The 21,710-nt window shown below is 33.7% G+C and overlaps 1 protein-coding gene across 1 annotated transcript in view; it reads left to right on the top strand.

Annotated features, from left to right (window-relative positions):
- Positions 1-21,032, top strand: part of LOC138349316 (homeobox-leucine zipper protein ANTHOCYANINLESS 2-like) — a 28,132-nt gene extending 7,100 nt beyond the window's left edge. Inside the window, exons 7-9 of the mRNA XM_069299638.1 lie at positions 16,749-16,973; positions 20,235-20,395; positions 20,765-21,032. Of these exons, the coding sequence (XP_069155739.1) occupies positions 16,749-16,973; positions 20,235-20,395; positions 20,765-21,032 (654 nt within the window). The remainder of the gene's footprint in view (positions 1-16,748; positions 16,974-20,234; positions 20,396-20,764) is intronic.
- Positions 21,033-21,710: the final 678 nt, after the last annotated feature.

The raw sequence follows: 21,710 nt of genomic DNA, 5'->3' as shown, positions 1-21,710 counted from the left end.
TTGGCTGGACGAACGGATATTTTATCTAAAGAAAGTTGCCAAAAAATCAGAAAATTTAGATGGAGTATCTTCTCCTTCCAGAAATTCTAGTTTGGACTCGTTTGCGCACGTGATAGAAGGTTCATCATTCTTAGCAGATACAGATTACTTGCTGTATTATTCGATGAGTGGCTTTAGCTAAGATCAATTTAATGATCAGAACTCAGATCTTTCCAAGAAAAATGTTTGTCAAAACAATATAGAGTTCTCAGATGCTTTCATGCATGATTTATTTATGAGTGAAGGGGTTGACAATGAAATAGTAGATGATGATATGTTTCAAGCACAACACGACTTTGAAGATCACATGTTTGCTGCAAATGGATTTGACGAATTGTACGTTATCTGGTGAATTCAACATAAATTGTGATGTGATTAATGTGATATGAGTCATTTACATAAACATCTTTAGGGATAAATTACTTCCTATTAAATTGTTATTGTATAAATTAAATCTCCATATTTACATGAAAGAATTAATTTTCTATTTTAATTAGAATTCTAATTTAAATCTTAATATTAAGATGAAGAATAAATTTTCTATTTTAATTTTTATTAATTAACCAAAAGGTTGGGGGTTCGAGCCCCATCAACCCCTTTTTAGTTTTTAGAATTAAACTTGCTACAATAAGGAGGATGCGGGTTCGAACCCCCCAAGCCCCCTTATTTTATTTTAATTTTCCCTGAAGAGGAGGAGGCTGTGAGGTGGTGGGCTCGAACCCCCACAACCTCACTTTTATTTCCTTAATATTCTGCCCCCCCCCCCTTCAGCGCTGAGGTCGTGGGTTCGATCCCCACGCCTCGCAATCCTTTTTTTCGCGTACCGGGGGTCGTGGGTTTGATTCCCGCCCATCCTCTTTTTTAATTCTATTTTCACAAACTGGTGGTCGTGGGTTCAATTCCCGCCCCCAGCCTCTTTTTTTTATTCTATTTTTGCGAACTGGGGGTCGTGGGTTCAATCCACGCCCCCATCCCCTCTTTTTTTTTCCTCGCATGAACTGGGAGGTCGTGGGTTCGAATCCCACGCCTCCCTTCTATTCACCTTATTAAATTTTTCCTCCTTCCTCTTCCAGCAACCGATTTTGAATCCCCCCAGACCCTTTTATTTTGTTTTCTCACAAAACACAGCAGGTACACGGGTGAGGTCACTGGTTCAAATCTTGGTGGCCTCACCCCTTTAAAATTTTATTAAATTTCCAGATTCTTTTATTAAACTTTAGTCTAAATAAACATTGCATTGTTGTTGGAAATTTTTGTCCTTCTCCAACCATTTTTAGGTGCAATTTTTCTCATAATTTTAAATAGCTATAAGATGGTTACTCAATTCACTATACTTCATCATACTGAACATCACATTGTACACCCATTATACATATAAAATACACAATAAATATACAACTTATACACTCCAAAACAGTGCCTAAAATACTGCTCTATACACGCCCATACATCAACTTTTCCGATCATATTTTAATGATCATTATCGTGATTTCCCGAACATAAACACATTCATATTTAATTTAAACACATCATTCATCCAAAAATCTAGCAGCACAACATATCCATCCTACAAATTCGTAAGGGAGCTAAGGACAAGAACATACAAAGGGGGAACAACCTTAGTTTCACGAGTTTGAGAAACGTTCAAAAGAAAGTACTCTTGGAGAAAGAATTCAATGAGATAAACCCATACCTTTATTGATGTTCAAACGAAGAATTTGCTACCTAAAACACTCTCTAAAAATCAGTCCAAGTTACCTCAACATCCACACATCACTCAGCGAACAACTTCTCTTCGCCTTAATATCTTTTGTTGCTTTGTTTTTCTTAAAATTTGAATGTCCACATCACTCAATGTTGTTCATCTTGTATTCCAAACATACTTACAAAAAAACTTTGAACATATTTGTAAGAAAACAAAGTTTAAAAACATTTTCACAACTAGAAGATTAAAACTAGTAGCGAAACTAGAATCAGAAACAGATTAAAAAAATATACAAAATATTTTTCTTAAAGAAGAATTGTTGTTAATATGTGTCTAAAGAATCTTACTGATTCCAAGAAACTTTGCAGAAACACGAAGTTACCAAGTTTAATGAAACAGTGAAGAACAAAAGAATAGAAAAGCTGAAATTAATTCACAAATCTAAAATTTGCAAAACACGTACCAGAATCTGGAAAATTTTTAATAGGAAAAAGATCAAATCCACTGACTCACAGTGTCCCCTTAAGGTAATTATTCCCCTATAGTATCCGAGGTTTGATTTGGAATATGACCTCCCAGGGTAAAATGATCTCAATCACTAGAGTATAGATACTAAAAACTCCGGTGTCAGCGAACCACTCAACGACAGTAAAGTACACTTGGAATACTAGATTTAGTAGTTGAAGAAGAATTCCATGAATTCTATATTAAAATGAGAGGAAATCCCTCAATTTATAGATAACAAAGGGTAGTGCGAAAAGTATTTTATTGTGCCTTACCGAAAAGGTCACAAACCTTTGGAGAAGTCACAATCTTTCAGAAAGGTCGTCACCTTTCATAAAAGTCACAACTTTTCATAAAAGTCACAATTTTTTATAAAAGTCACAACTTTTCATAAAAGTCTCAATTTTTCATTAAAGTCATGACTTTTCATAGAAGTCGCAACATTTCATAAAAATCACATTTCTTCATAAAAGTCGCAACTCTTCATTTTCCATTCACACCTTTTTAAAATCCAACAATTCCCCGCATGAATGAGGAATGACTCGAAGAAAGGGAAATGGACAAGTATGTGTTACAAGCTTGAATTAATTGCATCTGTATAAGTAGGTTTCCCCTTGGACTTTCCGTAGTGAACATATGTCTGATATACTCGGTTAATCGGTAGATATGATATCTTTGAACCGTCGAACTTTGGTGTATACCTAGACAACGATATGTCACACAATTAACCCTTTACGTTTATGGTTCTTACGGTTGTGTTCATTTTAGCCATGAACACCTCCTGATTTCATGAGTGTATAGAGAGATGGGATTTTGAAAATCATCTTCTTTGAAGCGGCTTACACTTCACACCCACATAGGTGATTCGTAACTGTGTTATCACGTAGATACATTATTTGGTAACTCTGCCAAACTTAGCAAATCATTAAAATCATTAAGCTTTATTAACTCATTAACAAGCCTTAATGTTGTATCCTTGTTCCCTGAGCATTGTCTTCATCATGAGAATGGATTGAGTTTGTTGACAATGTCGAACCATCATTCACAACTTTGTTTTTCTCCTTGAATCTAGCTCTTGGGATCTCTAGTCTACTAGATAGAGTTTCCGCCATGATTACTTGTCCTAAGCCGTAAATTAATTCCCTTAGATAATCTTTTAACTTCCTCTCTAGTTAGGCCTTTTTGTAAGTGGATCCGACACATTATCCTTTGACTTTACGTAGTCAATTCTGATAATTTCACTAGAGAGTAGTTTTCTAACGATATCATGTCTATGTCGTATATGACGAGACTTTAAGTTATACGTCATGCTCCATGTCCTACCTATTTCATCTTGACTGTGAAAGTGTATGCATATTAATGCCAATGGCTTGGGCCAAAATAGAATATCTATCAAGAAATTCCGGAGTCTTTCAACTTATTCACCGACCTTATCTAGAGAACCTAGCTCAAAGATTATTGTAGAGCTAGCTATACATGTCTGTTTTGAAATATTTCTAAGAAACTTCTCCTCTACCGATAGTAAATTCATATCCACTCATGAATTTTACTTCATTTGTCCGATGATTCAATTTGCATCACTATATCTTTCGATATTGTTGAATATTGTTTTTATAATCCAAGACATAGTTTTAAATATTATTTTAAATACTCCAAAACTCCATTTATTGTCATCTAATGAATTTATTTGGGATCACTTGTGAACCGACTCAGTTTAAAATAGCAAATGCTATATCTGATCGCACACACTATATGATATACATCATGCTTCCCAAAACTCTAGCACAATCCAATTGTGAGTCACTTTTGTTTTCACTCTTTTGAAATGCAAAGCTCACATTTATTGGATACTTGACAATATTGACATCCAAATATTTGAACTAGTTAAGTACCTTCTCAAAGCAATGAGACCGTGAAAATGCTAAACATTGTGGAGTTCTATGAATTCTTATATCTAAGATCGCATTAGCAACTCCAATAATTTCATTCCACTTGCTTTATAGCATACGTCTAGTAGAATTTATGTCATTAGTGTCTCTATTAATGATCAACATATAACCAATATACAAACAAACAATGACCTTATGATTTTAATGTGAACAAATTTATCACTTCCATCATTCTTCAATCCATTTGCCGACATGGTTTGATCAAATTATGTCACTGTTTGGGTGCTTCCATAATGTGACTTAACAAGTTCACACACTTCTTTTATTTACAAGAACCACAAAACCCTCGGGTTGTTCTATGTAAATCTCTTCCTCCAATTCTACATTTAAGAAAGTTCTTTTCACATTCATTTGATGAATTTGGAGGTCATATACCACACTAATATTTTTTGCATCCAAATGGATGTAATTCTAATTACTAACGAGTATATATATATTGACAAGAGCAAAACCTTGATTTTTTTTGTTTAAAGCCTTTGACAAAAAGTCTTGCTTTGTAAAAAATCACTTTGAACCCAAAAGGTTTATTTCTTGAAGAAGATCTAACTTCCAATATTGTTTATTGACACCATCTTTTCAAAGAATGAGTCCACAGAAGACACAAGAAATGTTACAAAATCATATTCGAAGGAAGTAAATATCCTTAAACATTTACTAAGCCTCTGAATCTCTTTATTAAGTACATTATCATTTTCATTTTCTAGGCCTTTTAGACCCTCTCTAGACTACTCAAGTCTAATTTTACAGTCCACAGTCATAGGTCCTATTTTAATTCTTTTAGAAATAGGAACTTGGACTTTGACTAGATACTCACACACTTGAAATATTTCAAGTTGAATTTCCTTCATTTCCATTTCTCATATGGAAAATATTGTATTCTGATCAAACAAAATCACTTTCTTTCTAAAAATACAACTTTTTGTTGTTCCCTTTTGCAGTAAGGATAGTTCCTCCACACAAGTTTTGTGTAAATTCGAACTTATAAATAATGCATCCATCATTTCTTTCAACATTCGGGTTTTCATTAGATTGAGGTGAATATGGCAGTAGTTTGATGGATATTCCACTTTACAAACATATTTTTGCACAATGAGATTTATACTCTTCATTCTTATCACTTCTTCTATTTTTTTCACACTGATTTTCAACTTCGATATTGCATTATCTGGACATTTCTATTGCTTCATCCTTACCATTCAGCAAATAGACATAGTCATTTCTAATGCAATTCACAATAAAAGTAACAAATAATTTTTCCCACCATGAGATGTTGTTAACTTCATATAACAAATGTCAGTGTAGAATTCCTTTCAACAGATTTATAAGAATGTTCAACATACTTAGATTCCACAAAAAACTTGACATTTTTATTTATTGCATCCAAAGTTAGGCAAAACTTCTAAGTTGATCAGTTTTTCTTACAAGGTTTTGTAATTGGCATGCCCCAAGTGTTCATGTCACAAACATTGACTCAAGCAAGAGAAAAAATAAAACATTAAGTTCGAAAAGCTCTTTGCGAGGTAGCTTTTTCCTCACTAATATTTTGTTCCTATTTCTTACAATTTTGTGTGATACAAACATTGTTTAGATTGTCAAATTTCCTTTTCAGAATGACATTTCCATAACTTTCAATATAATTGTTATAGAATTACCCATGAACAAAGTTTCATCGGGTTCAATGAAGACAATATAGTCCAAATGTTATCTTTACAAAAAAACATAACAAATGACTATTCACCAATATTCATGTCTATGCAAATACTTTTATCATAATAGACATATCTTTTCATGAAAAATCACAACATTTTAAGTGATATTTTTTTTCCATAAAAGAACACAATTATTTTGAACAAGTATATATATAATTTGGATGTTTCATACTAGTCACACTATATACTAGTAATAGAGAAACTCAACAACAACAATACCAAATATACTCCAAGAATTTTGTGTGTATAACATAATACAAAAGTATCATTGAATTTCACATTTTTTGCTCCTAAGTTAAATTAGACATCAAGTCTAATCATAAGCAAAAAACCCCCACATTTCAAATGTGATCTCAAAAATATTTTTTTCGTATTTGAAAATAGTTTTTCCACATATTTTAATGTTGGAAACATATTCTACGAAAGAATTATAGTGCTGCAATTCTCTTTGACAATGTTTACACAATGTCAAAGTTCATTCCATAGAGACACAAAATCATAAATTCTATGTCACTGGTATTTTTTCTTTATCATAAGTAGACATACCACTTAGTTTTTAAATACTAACAATAAGGACAAAAAAAATTGTACAATTTATTTCTATATTACATTGAAGTTTATAGAAAATGAAACGTACAACACTGACTTATTATGTGAAGTTTTTATATTCTTCAAACTAATTGCATAGTCCAATTTATCCAGAGTATAAAACCACAAAAGTTTTTAGTCTACAAAAATCAGTCACACTAACATTTCTCATGGAGTACAAAACTACAAAAATCTTTTTTTTCCTCCAAAAAGAATAACACATATTCTTTATCACATAGAAATGTTTTTCTTATCAAATAGTCTTCCAACTATAACATTTTGACATACTATCAAACAAAAAATATGCATCTCTCGTTTTGCAAACTAAAGAATTTTAAAAGCAACAATATTTGCGAAGTAAAATTCATTCCACAACATATGGTTTGTAGATTTTTTAAAATTCTTTAGTTTGCAAAATGAGAGATGCATATTAAATTCTTTGTGACTTTTAAAATTCATTAGTTTAATAAGAAGGTTACCTAGTAATCTTTAAACGGAATACCATAAAAATTTTCTGTTACATTCTCACTTCGACCTTGCTAAACAAAACAACAAATTATGGAGAAGTAATGCATTCTCTTCTACTTCCATGATCAAATTTTCTCAATCAGTAGAATACAAAAAATGCTAACAATATAATAATTTCCTTAAGATTGTTGTTCATCTTGTATTCCAAACAGACTTAGAACAAAACTTTGAACATCTTTGTAAGACAACAAAGTTTAAAAACATTTACACAGCTAGAAAATTAAAACTAGTAGCGAAACTAGAATCAGAAACAGATTAAAAAAATATACAAAATATTTTTCTTAAAGAAGAATTGTTGTTAATATGTGTCTAAAGAATCTAACTGATTCCAACACACTTTGCAGAAACACGAAGTTACCAAGTTTAACGAAACAGTGAAGACCAAAAGAATAGAAGAATTGAAATTAATTCACAAATCTAAAATTTGTAAAACACGTACCAGAATCTGAAAAAATTATAATAGGAAAAAGATCAAGTCCACTAAACTCACAGTGTCCCCTTAAGGAAATTATTCCCCTATAGTATCCGAGGTTTGATTTGTAATATGACCTCCCAGGGTAAAATGATATTAATCACCAGAGTATAGATACCAAAAACTCCGATGTCAGCGAACCACTCAACGGCAGTAAAGTACACTTAGAATACTAGATTTAGTAGTTGAAGAATAAGTTCAGGAATTATATATTAAAATGAGAGGAAATCCCTCAATTTATAAAAAACAAAGGGTAGTGCGAAAAGGTTCTTATTGTGTCTTACCGTAAAGGTCACAAACCTTTGGATAAGTCACAATCTTTCAGAAAGGTCGTCACCTTTCATAAAAGTCACAATTTTCCATAAAAGTCACAACTTTTCATAAAAGTCACAATTTTTCATAAAAGTCACAACTTTTCATAATAGTCACAATTTTTCATATAAGTCACAACTTTTCATAAAAGTCGCAACATTTCATAAAAATCACAACTCTTCATAAAAGTCGAAACTCTTCATTTTCCATTCACATATTTTTAAAATCCAACAAGAAATCATACCTTTGATGTTTCTGAAGTGGAAGATACTAGATTCGTATCACTGGTTATAAAAGTCATGTAGTGAAGTTTGTGGATTGAGAATTTCTTTGCATTAGAAACATTGTGTATGTATGCCTTGTGAAATCTATTACTTTCGTTATTACGAGTGCATAACAAGGTATTCGAGTGTATATAAAAACTGGTGATAATTATCCCTGGAATTGTATTGAAAGAAACCTACTATATTAGTAATGTGGCAATTCCAAAAGACGCCTCTTAATTCAAAAGATTTGAAATTAGACACTAAAAATGGATCTCTTGTTACGAGGTTGTTGTGTGCTTATTGCGATCGTCGAATTACTGAAGAAAGATACAACTACAGTATCATGCTTAAGGGAAAACTATTTACATAAAAATTCAATAAGAAGTAATTCATTCCAAAGCTGATTATATAAATGACTCATATGGATATTGATCCCATCACTATTTATGTTGAATTCACCAGATAACACAATTCGTCAAATCCATTTGCAACAGTCATGTGATCTTCAAACTCGTGTTTGCTTGAAACATATCATCATCTACTATTTCATTGTCAACCCCTTCACTCATAAATAAATCATGCATGCAAGCATCTAAGAACTCTAAATTGTTCTAACAAAAATCATTCTTGGAAAGGTCTGAGTTCTGATCATTAAATTGATCTTAGCTAATGCCACTCATTGAATAATACATCAAATAATCTATATCTTCTAAGAGTGATGAACCTTTTATCATGTGTGCAAACGAGTCCAAACTAGAATTTCTGGACGGAAAAGATACTTCAGCTAAAAAAGTTATTGATTCATCAGTAAAAAGTTATTGGTTAATTTTTTTTGGTAATAGTTTGATTTTTTAAATATTGGAGAGTTGAGGAGTTATTCCATGAACATTTTGACAAAAGAAGAGTAAGAAAAATAATTTTTCTTTCAAGAAGTTTTGAACTTTATTAATACCAACATTTAAGAGACTCTACTCAAATAAAAATTAAAGGGGTGTGTGTCTGTGTGGATATGACAAGAAGGACAACTAATCATATATTATTATAAGTGAGAAGCTCATAACTTAAAAGTTGAATTACCATTTTGTCCTTATTTTATTCCTAAATTAAATTAAATATTAATGTATAATTAATTTAATATTAAATAATGATATAAAAATACATGCATCTAGACACAATGGCTTAAATTTTAATTATTTACATACTAAGTAATAATTATATTATATTATACTAAATACTAAAAATAAGAAGGTGTCAAGTCAAACTTTGAAAGACAAAAATATTTTATAGAAAATTGTTAGAAATTATTTCATAGGAAATTGTTAGGAATTACTTTTTTACAAAAATAAAATTTATCTATTCTTTTTCTATAATTAATGTGATTAAATGTATTGAATTATTAGTAAAAACAATCACCTTTCCCTCTACCCCATGTCTAAGATCACTTAACTTCTAAAAATTAACTTAAACAACTCTTCACCTTTTCATCTTATCCAATGAATCTTTAGTTATATATATGTATCATGAAAAAATATTTTTTCTTTACCACTTGCCTCGTGTTGATGTGAATCATCAGACAATTTTCAGGTACTTTTTTTTTTTATTTTGACATTAATATTTGTTGATCCTCATTAGAATGATATTTTGTATCATAAATTTTATCTTTATCATTTTAGATTATTTTTTTTGTTATGGGAGAAAAAGAATATTCTACTCCTTGTGTATTTCTTTTTACTATATATAATGTTATAATAAAAGTCTTAAGAAGGATATGAATGTTGTATTTATTCTTATTTGTTTAATTTTTTTGTATTCTTTACCGATAATACTTCTTTAATATAATCTTCAATGAAATTATGAATGTTATAAGTCTATTTTTATTAGTGCTGAAATTACTAATTTATGACATTTAGATTAGTTTTTAAATGTACTTTTATAATATTTATTTACTTTTATCTTTCCTTACTAATATAGTTTCTTTAAGTAGCTACATATTTGTCTACTTGCTAATATGGAGCGTAATGAGAGATTATTAAGGATTAGTCATATAGATATATTCATATTATTAGATGCTATAGTAATATAATTATTTTTCCATATTTCTTGCTTGATGGTCAATGTACTATTCGATTATTATGAATTTTATTTAATTAATGAAATATAAATTAGTAAAACTAATATTTCTAATTTTGACATTATACAATAATTCAACTTTATAATAATTATATGGGACAAACGTGCAACGCGCGTTTCCGAAGCTAGTATATTAATAAAGAAAAACACCATTAAAAATCTATGTTTGAGTAAACACTACATAGAAACACTTTTTAGGAGTTATTTCACACCTTTGATCCTATGATTATTTTCTAAAGCTTTGATTTCAAGTACATATTTTGATCCTCATCTGCTTTAACATTTTAAAAATGAAAGGCTTATCTAATTTTTCGATTAAAGAATTTGTGAAATTAAGTGGGTCCAACTCCTTATTTTTCTACACTTGAATCCTGGAATGTGATTCTTCAATCATTGAACGGAAAATAGCATGACCATTTTCTCTTGAAGCAAATTGAGAGTGACCTTGTTTATAATCTAACTTGAAAATGTGTCGTTCTTGACACAAGGTAACATGCAAGTTAAATAATATAATATTGAAGTAGAAAAATAACTTATCGACACAATTTACAAGATGCATTTGTTATATAAATATATATATATATATAAATATAAATATAAATATATATATATATATATATATATATATATATATATATATATATATATATATATATGCGCTCGTAACACTAGTGTGTGGACATGTGCATTGCACGTGTGTCTCATACAAAGAGTACATATGACATGAATCGTAGTAAGTACACAATTCACCATTTAAATTTAATTTCAATCTATACAAACTTTGTCTAAAAGTATCTAGATTGTTTGTGCGTGCATGTGCACGCGCACATTAAGATGAAGGAGATTCATCCACTCTTATATAAAAGTCTTTTGTTTGAACCCTAAGAATGAGTAACTTATAATCGAGAGTTCATACCCTGATAAATAGACTATATGCAAGACAAATTTAATTTAATTCGGTTTGTATTATTAATATAAACCCAATTGTACTGATTGGACGCAACCTAAATCTTTTAATCAAATATTTTTTATTTGAGCTTGATCCTTTGACTATATTGTAAAGCTTCAATTTCAAGTCATATTTGATCGTCGTCTGCTTCAACATTTTGAAAAATGAAGGGGTTACCTAGTTTCTTGATTAAAGGCTTTGTAAAATTAACTGGGTCCAACTTCTTATCTATGGACACTTGACACCTTGAATAAGATTTTTTTATCATTGAATGGAAAATAGCGTGACCATTTGCTCTTGAAGAAACTTGAGAGTGATTTTGTTTAGAATCTAACTTGAAATGTGTTGTCCTTGACACAAGGTAACCTGTATATTCAATAATATAATATTGAAGTAGAAAATAACTTATTGACAAAATTTACAAGATGCATTGACTATATATAAACTAGGGTCTACATACGTGTGTTGCACATGTGTCTCATACAAATAGTATTAATGATATGAATCCTAGTAAGTATACAATTAAGATACGACACTCGAGGCTACCCCTTAGATGTAACACGAGACCTAGGATCACAAGCGATTCCAAGCTAACTCTGAACCTGGCATATCACAAGTGCACTGAAAATATAAGTAAGTAAGAGGAAGCCTAACAGTAAAATGAGTCAAATTTTAAAGGACTTCAAATGAAAATATAATTGAATATCTAGGGAAAAACCCCCCTAAAACAACTCAACATTTACTCAATGTTTGAAATTATATTCTAAGGTCAAGTTCCTGAACATCAAAAAAAAAATAGGTACGCTAACCACTTCATTAGCTTTTCAAATCAAATCTGGGAAATCAACTAATCAAAATAATTTGAAAGGAAGAGCAATTCAATAAAGATCTTGTAAGAAATTGAAAAAAGAATGAGCATTTAGAATAATATTATACAATGATTACCGAATATTGCTATGATACAATATCGAAATGCGGAAAATGAAGGGACCCTAAAACCTAAGAGAAATAAAGTAAAGGATAAAAACCTAGACACAAGAATGGAACTATTGGGCAACAATGACTATGTCAAAATCAAAACCTCCTATTAAGAATACCAAACAAGCACTTAAATTACAGAGCCACCTTCAGGAGCTTTGATCCTTAGGTAAGCAATCTCGTCAACATTTTCTAGCAACTATGGACTTAGCCTTAAACTCTTCTAAAGAATACACTCAATTCACGAGAACTCATCATATCAAAATAATCTACCTAATTAACATGACTAATAGTCTCGTATTTATACTCAGTTAATTAGACTAATACTAATTTAATAATAGTTATTACAAAAATATTTTTAATAAATAAAGGTCCTCTTAGTCTTCTTAGTCAAGATGCTTTTATTTTAAGAATAACTATATTGCATTATGGTCTTTAATTAATTAAATTTTTGTCCTTCCACATTAGCATGTTCTCAAGTCTTCATTTCAAATTTCTTCCAAACCTCAAAAGTATTGACTTTGATGTAAAAATCTTTTTAACTCTATATCATGGCTTGGTGTGCATGCATCATGCTATGTGCAATTTACTTCAATATTTTTAGCGCAAAGATATGATTAAGTGATTAAGGCAATAAATATTTATAAAAATAAAAAAAATATAAAAATATGATATTATGATTGATTGTAATGTAACTTTTCACTTAGGATCTTTCCACTTGTAATATGACTAGTCTTTGGTTATGTGTGTGCACATACAATACTCCTATTAATTATATTTTAATGCAATTTCTAAAGATAATAAATCTTATTTTTTAATATACTTATATTTATAGAGTTTAAATATACATTAAGGTAGTTTTAATACTATTTATAATAGTTACTGTATATTAAACATATATGCATGTTATTCTATGGTGTAAGAGAATACAATATTTCTTTAAAATGTGTTTTATTTTGTAGTAGATTGGAGAATAATAAGTTTCATGTAAATGCTTCCTTGTACACTTGCATTTGTTCATTTTGAAAGGCCCTACACCCATGGCTATTTGCTCTCCAATTACAATTAATTAGTCTATCACCATAAGCTCGAAAAGTCAAACCCTAACCAGTCAATGAAGTTCCTCTTTCAGGTAATCTTCCTATGGCAGTCCATGTTTTATTTTGCTTGTCATACTTGCTTAATGATGATATAATATATATGCTTTCGTATAGTATAGACTTCAAACACATACCATATTGGGTTCTTAATTTGTAAGTAAATTATAGGGATAATGCCCAAGTACCCTCTCAACCTATGCCCGAAATCTCAGAGACACACTTATACTATACTAAGGTCCTATTACCCCCCTGAAATTATTTAATTAATAATTTTTTACCCCTAATTGGCACTATCATGTGGGTCCAATGATGGTTGACTTTTTTTCAAACTAGTGCCACGTAAGCTAAAAAGGGGTAGAAAATTACTTATAAAATAAGTTCAGGGGGGTAATAGGACCTTAGTATAGTATAAGTGTGTCTTTGGGATTTCGGGCATAGGTTGAGAGGGTAATTGTGCATTTTCCCTAAATTATATATTTTAAACTTTGGTTAGTAGGTAACAAATTTTAACTTACAGGATGAGGATCACGATATTCTTAAAAAGATGATAGAACAACATGCCTCGACAATTCTTCAGTTAATTATTTTTCATCATCATGAGAGAAAAAATTGGACAATGGAGGAGAACTGGTGGGAATGATAATTGTTGGACAAGCTTAAGATCAAAACAATTTCTTACAAAATCTATAAAGCACTAAATCAAAGACGTAGCCATGAAGAAAAGTATAAAAGTGTGTGTGTATATATATAATTCATTTACATAACACCAATGAGAATTGAGATGAATGTGATTTATCCACTCTTATGTAGAAGTCTCGTGTTTGAATCCCAAGAATGGGTAACCTCTAATCAAGAATTCTTTCCCATAAATAGACTGTACGCAAGACAAATCTAAATTAATTAGCTTTGTATAATCATATATACTATAAATGAGTCGTGATTGGATGTAATCCCCATGTTTTTACTAAAATATTTCTGGTATGAGCTCGATTATTTGACTATAAAGCTTCAATTTCAAGTCCATGTATCGATCGTCATCTGCTTGAACATTTAAAAACATTGAAGGGCTTATCTAGTTTCTTGATTAAAGACTTTGTGAAATCAATTAGGTCCAACTCCTTATTTCGTTACACTTGACTTCTTGAATGTGATTCTTCAATCATGAATGTGTCGTCCTTGACACAAAGTAACCTGCAAATCAAATAATATAATATTGTGTGTGTGTGTGTCTGGGTGAGTGTGTGTGCGTGCACGTGCGTGTGCGTGTGTGTGTGTGTGTGCGCGCGTGTGTGTGTGTGTGTGTTTGTTGTATGTGTGTGTGTGAGAGAGAGAGAGAGAGAAAGAGAAATAGAGATTTATCCACTCTTATATGGAAGTCTTGTGTTTGAACCCTAAGAATGAGTAACCTCTTATCAAGAGTTCTTCCCCCCCCCCCCCCCCCATCACTAGACTATATGCAAGATAAATCTAAACTAATTGGATTATATATATATAGATCAAATGGGTCCTAATTGGATGTAATCTCTAATTTTTCAATCAAATATTTTTTATTTGAGCTCGAGAAAAGAGAAACACTATGATCAATATTGCTTTAACGAAGGTGATTTGATAATTAAACAAAAATGAATCCCCTCCCTTAAAAGAAATTTTATAAACAATTTGTCCGGGAGCACTTTCCAATGTTTAGGAAGTTTTTAAATAAAGTAGGAATTCAAAGTTCTTTTTCCTCCTATAAGGAAGGTGAATTATCGACCAGACGAATAAATTGCCTCCCTCCCTTAATGGAGAAACATTATTGTCGGAAGTGATTTCTATGTTTTCAAGTAAAGTAACACCAATAAATCATTTTCCTAAAAGAGAATGTAGAAACACATACTCTGGTTAGGACCGCTTGCCTTGTAAGAAAGTTTTTCACATAAAGTAACAACTCCTCATATAGAAAAAGTGAGGGATTTGCCTCAATTGAAAATGAATAACTACCACCCAAAAAATAGAAAGGAGAAACACCCTAGATTGAAACGCTTGTCCCAGTAAGGAAGTATTCAAACAAACTAAAAATCCAAAGTTGTTCTTCGTTCTTTCAAGATGGTGTTTTTTTAATAACTACAACTATATGTGATAACTTCAATGATTCGTTATATTTATTTAGTAAGAATTTCTTATTTCTTTGCAACATATATTTTATGTTGTAAATATCAATTTATGAATTTTTTAAATTTTATTGATTGTGTAAAAGATGAATGAATATATTATCGTTTAGATTAAACGTGCAACGCACGTTCCTATAGAGTAATGTATTTATATATGTAAAGGATGTACAATACCATGTAGTTAATTAATTGTTTTAGATTGTCATAATATGGTGATTCATGCGATAAAAAGAAGTTATACCATAAAACAAACTAAAACTTGTCATTATCATATTTTATGACACTTGTAATTACTAAAGTGGAGGTTTTAGGAAAAACGATAACAGTGTGAACTCATAATGTATTATTAGTTGTTAAAGAGGAAAATACAATTGATTTTTGATTTGTCGATTAGTTAAATAAATTAAAATGTAAATTCATTCACTTAACTAGTTTTTGGTTGAATAAATTAAATGCAAATTCATTCACTTAACTAGTTTTGGACACGTGTTTCGCACGTGTTCCATCTAAATTTTCATCAATATGTTAAAATGACTAAATTTCTATGAAAACATTTATATAACAAGTAATAAAATGTAACAAGGACGAATGAATATTTAATAATATGACAAAAAAAAACACCAAATGAAGGGTGTATTTTGATGTTTCAACTAATTCTTTTTAAGCAACAAACTGTAACTTTAGAATTTTTGTTTATAGTTAGTAAGCTTTTAATAAAATCACAATGGCTAATTTAAGCCCAAATTAATGAGAGTATAGACTTATGATAATAAAACATTCAAAGAAAATTAAATCAAGAAGTTTAATTGAAAAAAGACAGACACTCAAAACCAAAAGAGAAGAAAAGATATAGTCTGCACATCCTTCTTATGTTTTTAATTAATAATAATATAGATGGGAAAATTAATACAAAATTATTATAGAATTTTATGAATTCTTATGAACTCCTTTTCCGATATCCAACCATTTACTTTAACTATAGAATAAAAATGCTAACCTTGGATAAGGATTTCATGAAGCAAAAAAGATCACGACATAAAAAGAAGGAATATCGAAAGTTATCATGAAGTTTTAGATTAAATATTTGGAGGTTATGAATATCATAAAAATTTGTATTTTCATATGCCTTTTGTGCAAACTTCAACCAAATAAGTTGATTTTGTTGTGGTACTCTAATTTTATCTGTAGTTGTTCACTCTCCATTTTATTTGATGGTTCTGTTTGATATAAGTTAATACAAGTCATATGTGTTGATGCATCAAAAACCATATCCTTGTCTTTAATAACCATATTTGTGGTTGCATTTTAGCTTCCTAGCTAAGTTCATATTTGTGGTTTCTTTAACCTTATGGGTCTTGTGGGTGAGCAGGAGCAATTGTTGAAAAAGAAGGCAGAGAACATTGAGAAACTGAAAAACAAGATTGCTCTAGTCCACAAGTCAGCAGAAGAAAAAAGAGCGATATTTGGAGCTAAACGTGGAGATATCTTCTTACTGTTGAGAAGATGGCAGCAAAATGTCAGGCCACTGGAAGTTCTCCAAAGAAACCATTCCTTGGATGTTTCTAAAGTGGAAAATACTAGATTCATATCACTGGTTATAAAAGTCGCATAGTGAAGTTTGTGGATTGAGAATTTCTTTGCATTAGAAACATTGTGTGCCTATGCCTTGTGGAATCTATTGCTTTCGTTATTACGAGTGCATAACAATGTATTCGAGTGTATATAAAAACTGGTGAAAATTATCTCCGGAAATGTATTGAAAGAATCCTACTATATATATTAGCAATGTGGCCAACTCCAAAAGAAGCCTCTTAAATCAAAAGATTTAAAAATTAGACACTAAAAATGAATTCCTTGTATATGCTTGTTGTATGCTAATTGCCATCGTCAAATTAAAAAAAAAAGGTTCAGGGGTAATACCTTAGAATAGTTAAGATTTGTCTTTGAGATTTCGGTCATAGTCTGAAGGAATATTGATTGTATTGAAGTATTAACCTAATAAGGGAATACATGGGAGATATATATAGGAGATATAGGAAGGAGTACTAATCCTAATAGGACTAGGATTAAGGAGTACTAATCCTAATAGGACTAGGATTAGTACACAGTAAATACTAATATTATTTAATACTATTTATTTAATACTATCTGTTATTATCCCCCCTCAAGCTGAGCTGAGCGGAAGCGAACGGAAGCTTGGAACTGAGGTAATCCTGTTGTCGGCTCGGGAGAGGCTTGGTGAGAATATCAGCCGGTTGTTCTTCAGTGGGTACATACTGCACAGTCATGGTGCCGGCCTGAACTTCATCACGAACAAAGAGACAATCGGTATCAACATGCTTCATTCTGGTGTGTAGGACAGAATTCTTGGCCACACAGATGGTTGATTTGTTGTCACAATAGAGAGCAGGAACAGTGTGAGTGGCGCGGAGTTCGTGAAGAATATATGTGACCCACATGGTCTCAGCAACGAGAAGAGCAAGGGCGCGGTATTCAGCTTCAGTCGAGGACCGAGAGACCTTGGGTTGTTTTTTTGTACACCAGGAGATCAGGTTCGGCCCCAAAAAAATGAGAAACCCCGATGTAGATCTTCTGTCATTTTTATCATTCGCCCAATCTGAATCTGAGAACCCCCGAAGCTCCAAGTCCCCGGGTCGAATGAGTAAACCACGACCAAGAGTGCCAAAAATGTACCTGAGAATGCGTTTTAGACAATGGTAATCATGTTCACTTGGTTGATGCATGCGCTGAGCAACTCGGCTGACAGCAAACTGGATGTCAGGACGGGTAATGGCCAGATACTATAGAGCCCGAATGAGGCTGCGGAAGTGGGTGATATCGGCAAAGGGGGTGTCGGCTCCATTCGTAGACGGAGAGACTACCATCGGTGTTGGTTGACTGGTGCATTTTTCCAGTCCAGCTTTCTGCAACAGATCTCGAGCATATTTTGACTGATGAAGAAACAAGTCGTTGCCTGTCCGAGAAACCTCCATTCCTAGATAATAATGTAACGGGCCAAGGTCCTTCATTTTGAAGGTAGTATGCATAGCTCGAGTGACATCCTGAATGAGAGCTGCAGTAGAGCCTGTAATAATGATATCATCTACATAGACAAGAAGAATGACTGTACCGTGTGCTGAATGTCGAGTAAACAGACTCGTGTCGTGTACGCAACACGTTAAGCTGAGTCCCTGGAGGAACGTTTTCAGACGTGTGTACCAAGCACGGGGGGATTGCTTGAGCCCATACAGAGACTTCTGGAGTTTGCAAACATGTTGAGGGAAGCGGGATCAACATAGCCCGGTGGTTGCGTCATGTAGATAGTTTCATCAAGCATGCCATGGAGAAAAGCATTGGAAACATCCAACTGATTGATGAGCCAATTATTGCACACGACGAGTAACAGTACCAGACGAATGGTTTCCTGCCGAATAACAGGACTGAATGTCTCGGAGTAATCAAGCCCATACTCCTGATTGTAGCCTTTAGCAACCAAATGAGCCTTGTACCTGGAAATACTGTCATCTGCATTGTGTTTAATTTTGTACACCCATTTACAGCCTACTGGGTGCCGCCCATGGGTCTTAGGTACAAGAACCCATGTTTTCTGATCAGTCAAAGCCTTAAACTCATCATCCATAGCATGACGCCAATAAGCATTTTTTGAGGCAACAGAGTAGGTTGTTGGTTCACTATCAGGAAGGGGTGTATTTGGTAGTATGGTAGCCTGAAAGGTTTTGGGTTTAAAGATACCGGCTTTGCCACGGGTTAACATGGGATGAGTATTGGGGGGTGGCACGGGCGGTGGTGATTCGGGGGTGGCCGGGAAGGACCCAAAACGGATCGGGCTGGTCGTGAGTGTGGGTGGTGGTTGCGGGTGTATTGTGGGTGATGGTCGAAGGGGTGATGAGGGGTGGTTGGGTAGTGGGTGGAGGTGTGGGTGAAGGTGGTGAGGGACCCTGTGAGAATGTTGGAAAAAGGGGAAGGACGCCAATGAATGATGTATTTGTGGAGGAGGAAATAGACTCGTAGGGGAACTCATTTTCGACAAATTTGACATGACGAGATATGTAGACTTTATGAGTTTGTGGGTCAAGATACCGATAACCCTTGAAGGTAGGATGATAGCCCAAAAAAATACAAGGACGGGATTGGGGTTGTAATTTGTGAGTAATATGAGGGCGTAGCCAAGGGTAGGCAAGACACCCAAAGACGCGGAGGTTGGTATAATTGGGAAGTTCTTGGTAAAGGAGTTGATAGGGTGATTTGTTGGAGAGGGTGTGGCTGGGCATTCTGTTAATGAGGTAGTTTGTGGTGGCTAGATCTTCTACCCAAAAGGAGACAGGGAGATGAGATTGATGTAGAAGAGTAACCACCATTTCAATGAGATGGCGATGCTTACGCTCAGCCACCCCATTCTGTTCGGGAGTGTATGGACAGGAGGTTTGATGTATAATACCCAGGGATTGCAGAAACTGGCCAAAGATGTTATTTACATATTCCTTTCCATTGTCACTTCGAAAAACTTTAACATGAGAATTGAATTGTGTTTCGACCATTTTTTCAAAAGTGACAAAGGTGGTGTATGCCTGTGATTTGTGTTTTAGTGGGTACAACCAAGTGTATTTTGTAAAATCATCCACAAAACAAATATAATAGCGAAAACCAGCAAATGAAGGAACAACAGTAGGACCCCATAGTTCAGAATGAATAAGTTGAAAAGGTGCAGTTGTACGCTTCTCAGATAAAGTAAAAGGTAATTTATGAGATTTAGCAATTGAACAGAAGTCACAATTGTTTACATGAATGGAAGAAAAACCTAATTGAGACATTAAAGAATTTATTATTTGAGTAGACGGGTGACCCAGACGACTGTGCCACAACAGACTATGGCCATCAGCCGAAAGAGCCACCGGAGCCACAGGAATGCTTTTTGAAACTAGGTGGGCAGACGAACTTGTGCCAGGAAGAACGTACAGACCATGCTCACAGGGGCCCTGAAAAATCACCCTCTTGGTAGTATTGTCTAGGATCTGATAATCATTAGAGGTGAACAAGAGTGAGCAATTATTGTCTTTTGTGAATTGGTGAACTGAAAGAAGATTGGTTTTAATAGAAGGGACGTGGGTAAGGTTACCTAGGTGAAAGATAGCGGTGGGGGTTTTAATGGTACCCGTGCCAGTGTGAGAAATATTAAGGGACTCATCGTTGCCAACAGTAATACAATTGGAGCCATGACATGGATTTGGAGCGTTAAGCTTGGATAGATCAGAAGTAACGTGCATGTTGGCCCTAGTATCCAACAGCCATTCAGAGGAGGGGCCGGCTTGAGATGCATAATTGGCATGGTTATCACTATTTCGGCTCTCCTCATATCAAAACCAGCAACGAACAGCGGTGTGTCCTGTTTTATGACAGATTTGACAAGTTGGACAATCCCACTCGTAAGTGCCCTGCCATTCGCTGGAAGATGACTGCCCGCCGCTACCGAAGGAGTGCAGGCTGTTATTGCTGTCGTGCTGCTAACCGTCGTACGACGGACGACTCCCCTGCCGACTGCCGCACCCGCGGCCTCCGTTGTTTCTGCCGTAGCCACCGCGACTCCCCTGCCGGCCGCCACCACGCCCCCCGTGATAGTTCTGGCTTGCGGTGAGGGCGGTGGCCGGCTTCATAACAGCGGCTTCTCGGAGAAGAAGTTTGCTCTCCAGATCCACGTTGATTTCTTCACATTTTATCCACGAGGAGAGAGTAGCCAGGTCAACGGGCGTTGGACTGATGCGAACCGCCTGTTTAATGGAGGAGTAAGCTGATGGGAGCCCCCGAATGACGCACATGACGAGATCTTTTTCGGGAATGATTTTGTTCATGGTTTTGAGGGCTGTGATGATGGTGGAGACCTCGTCTAAATACTCCGCCATAGTTTTCGTGCCTTTGGTAATTGTGTGGAGACGATCACGCAATTAAAAAATATGAGAGTGGGAAATTGATGCATAGCGTGTTGCGAGGGCCGTCCACAGGGCTGAAGCAGTTGTGTAGGATCGGACGTGTTTCTGAACCCTGGGAGAGATGACCGCAATCAAACATGATCGCATCTGGCCATCCACGGCTTTCCAGGCGGCATGGGCCGGATTGGTTTGTTCTGATTTGTCAGTGATGGTGATGACTTTCGGCGGCGGTTCTGTGCTTCCATCGACGTATTTGAGAAGGTAATTGGTCTCAAGGGCTGTAAGAACAGTGATTTTCCATGTAGGGTAATTTATGTCTGATAATTTTTCGGGAATCAGGGCATGAAGATGCCTGAGAAGGAGTTTAACGCCAGAAGGAAGTGAAT

This window comes from Solanum lycopersicum, chromosome 6, assembly GCF_036512215.1.
Source record: "Solanum lycopersicum chromosome 6, SLM_r2.1".
Classification (NCBI taxonomy): domain Eukaryota; kingdom Viridiplantae; phylum Streptophyta; class Magnoliopsida; order Solanales; family Solanaceae; genus Solanum; species Solanum lycopersicum.
The sequence above is the reverse complement of the archived record's forward strand: the minus strand, read 5'-3'. Positions and strand labels throughout refer to the sequence as shown.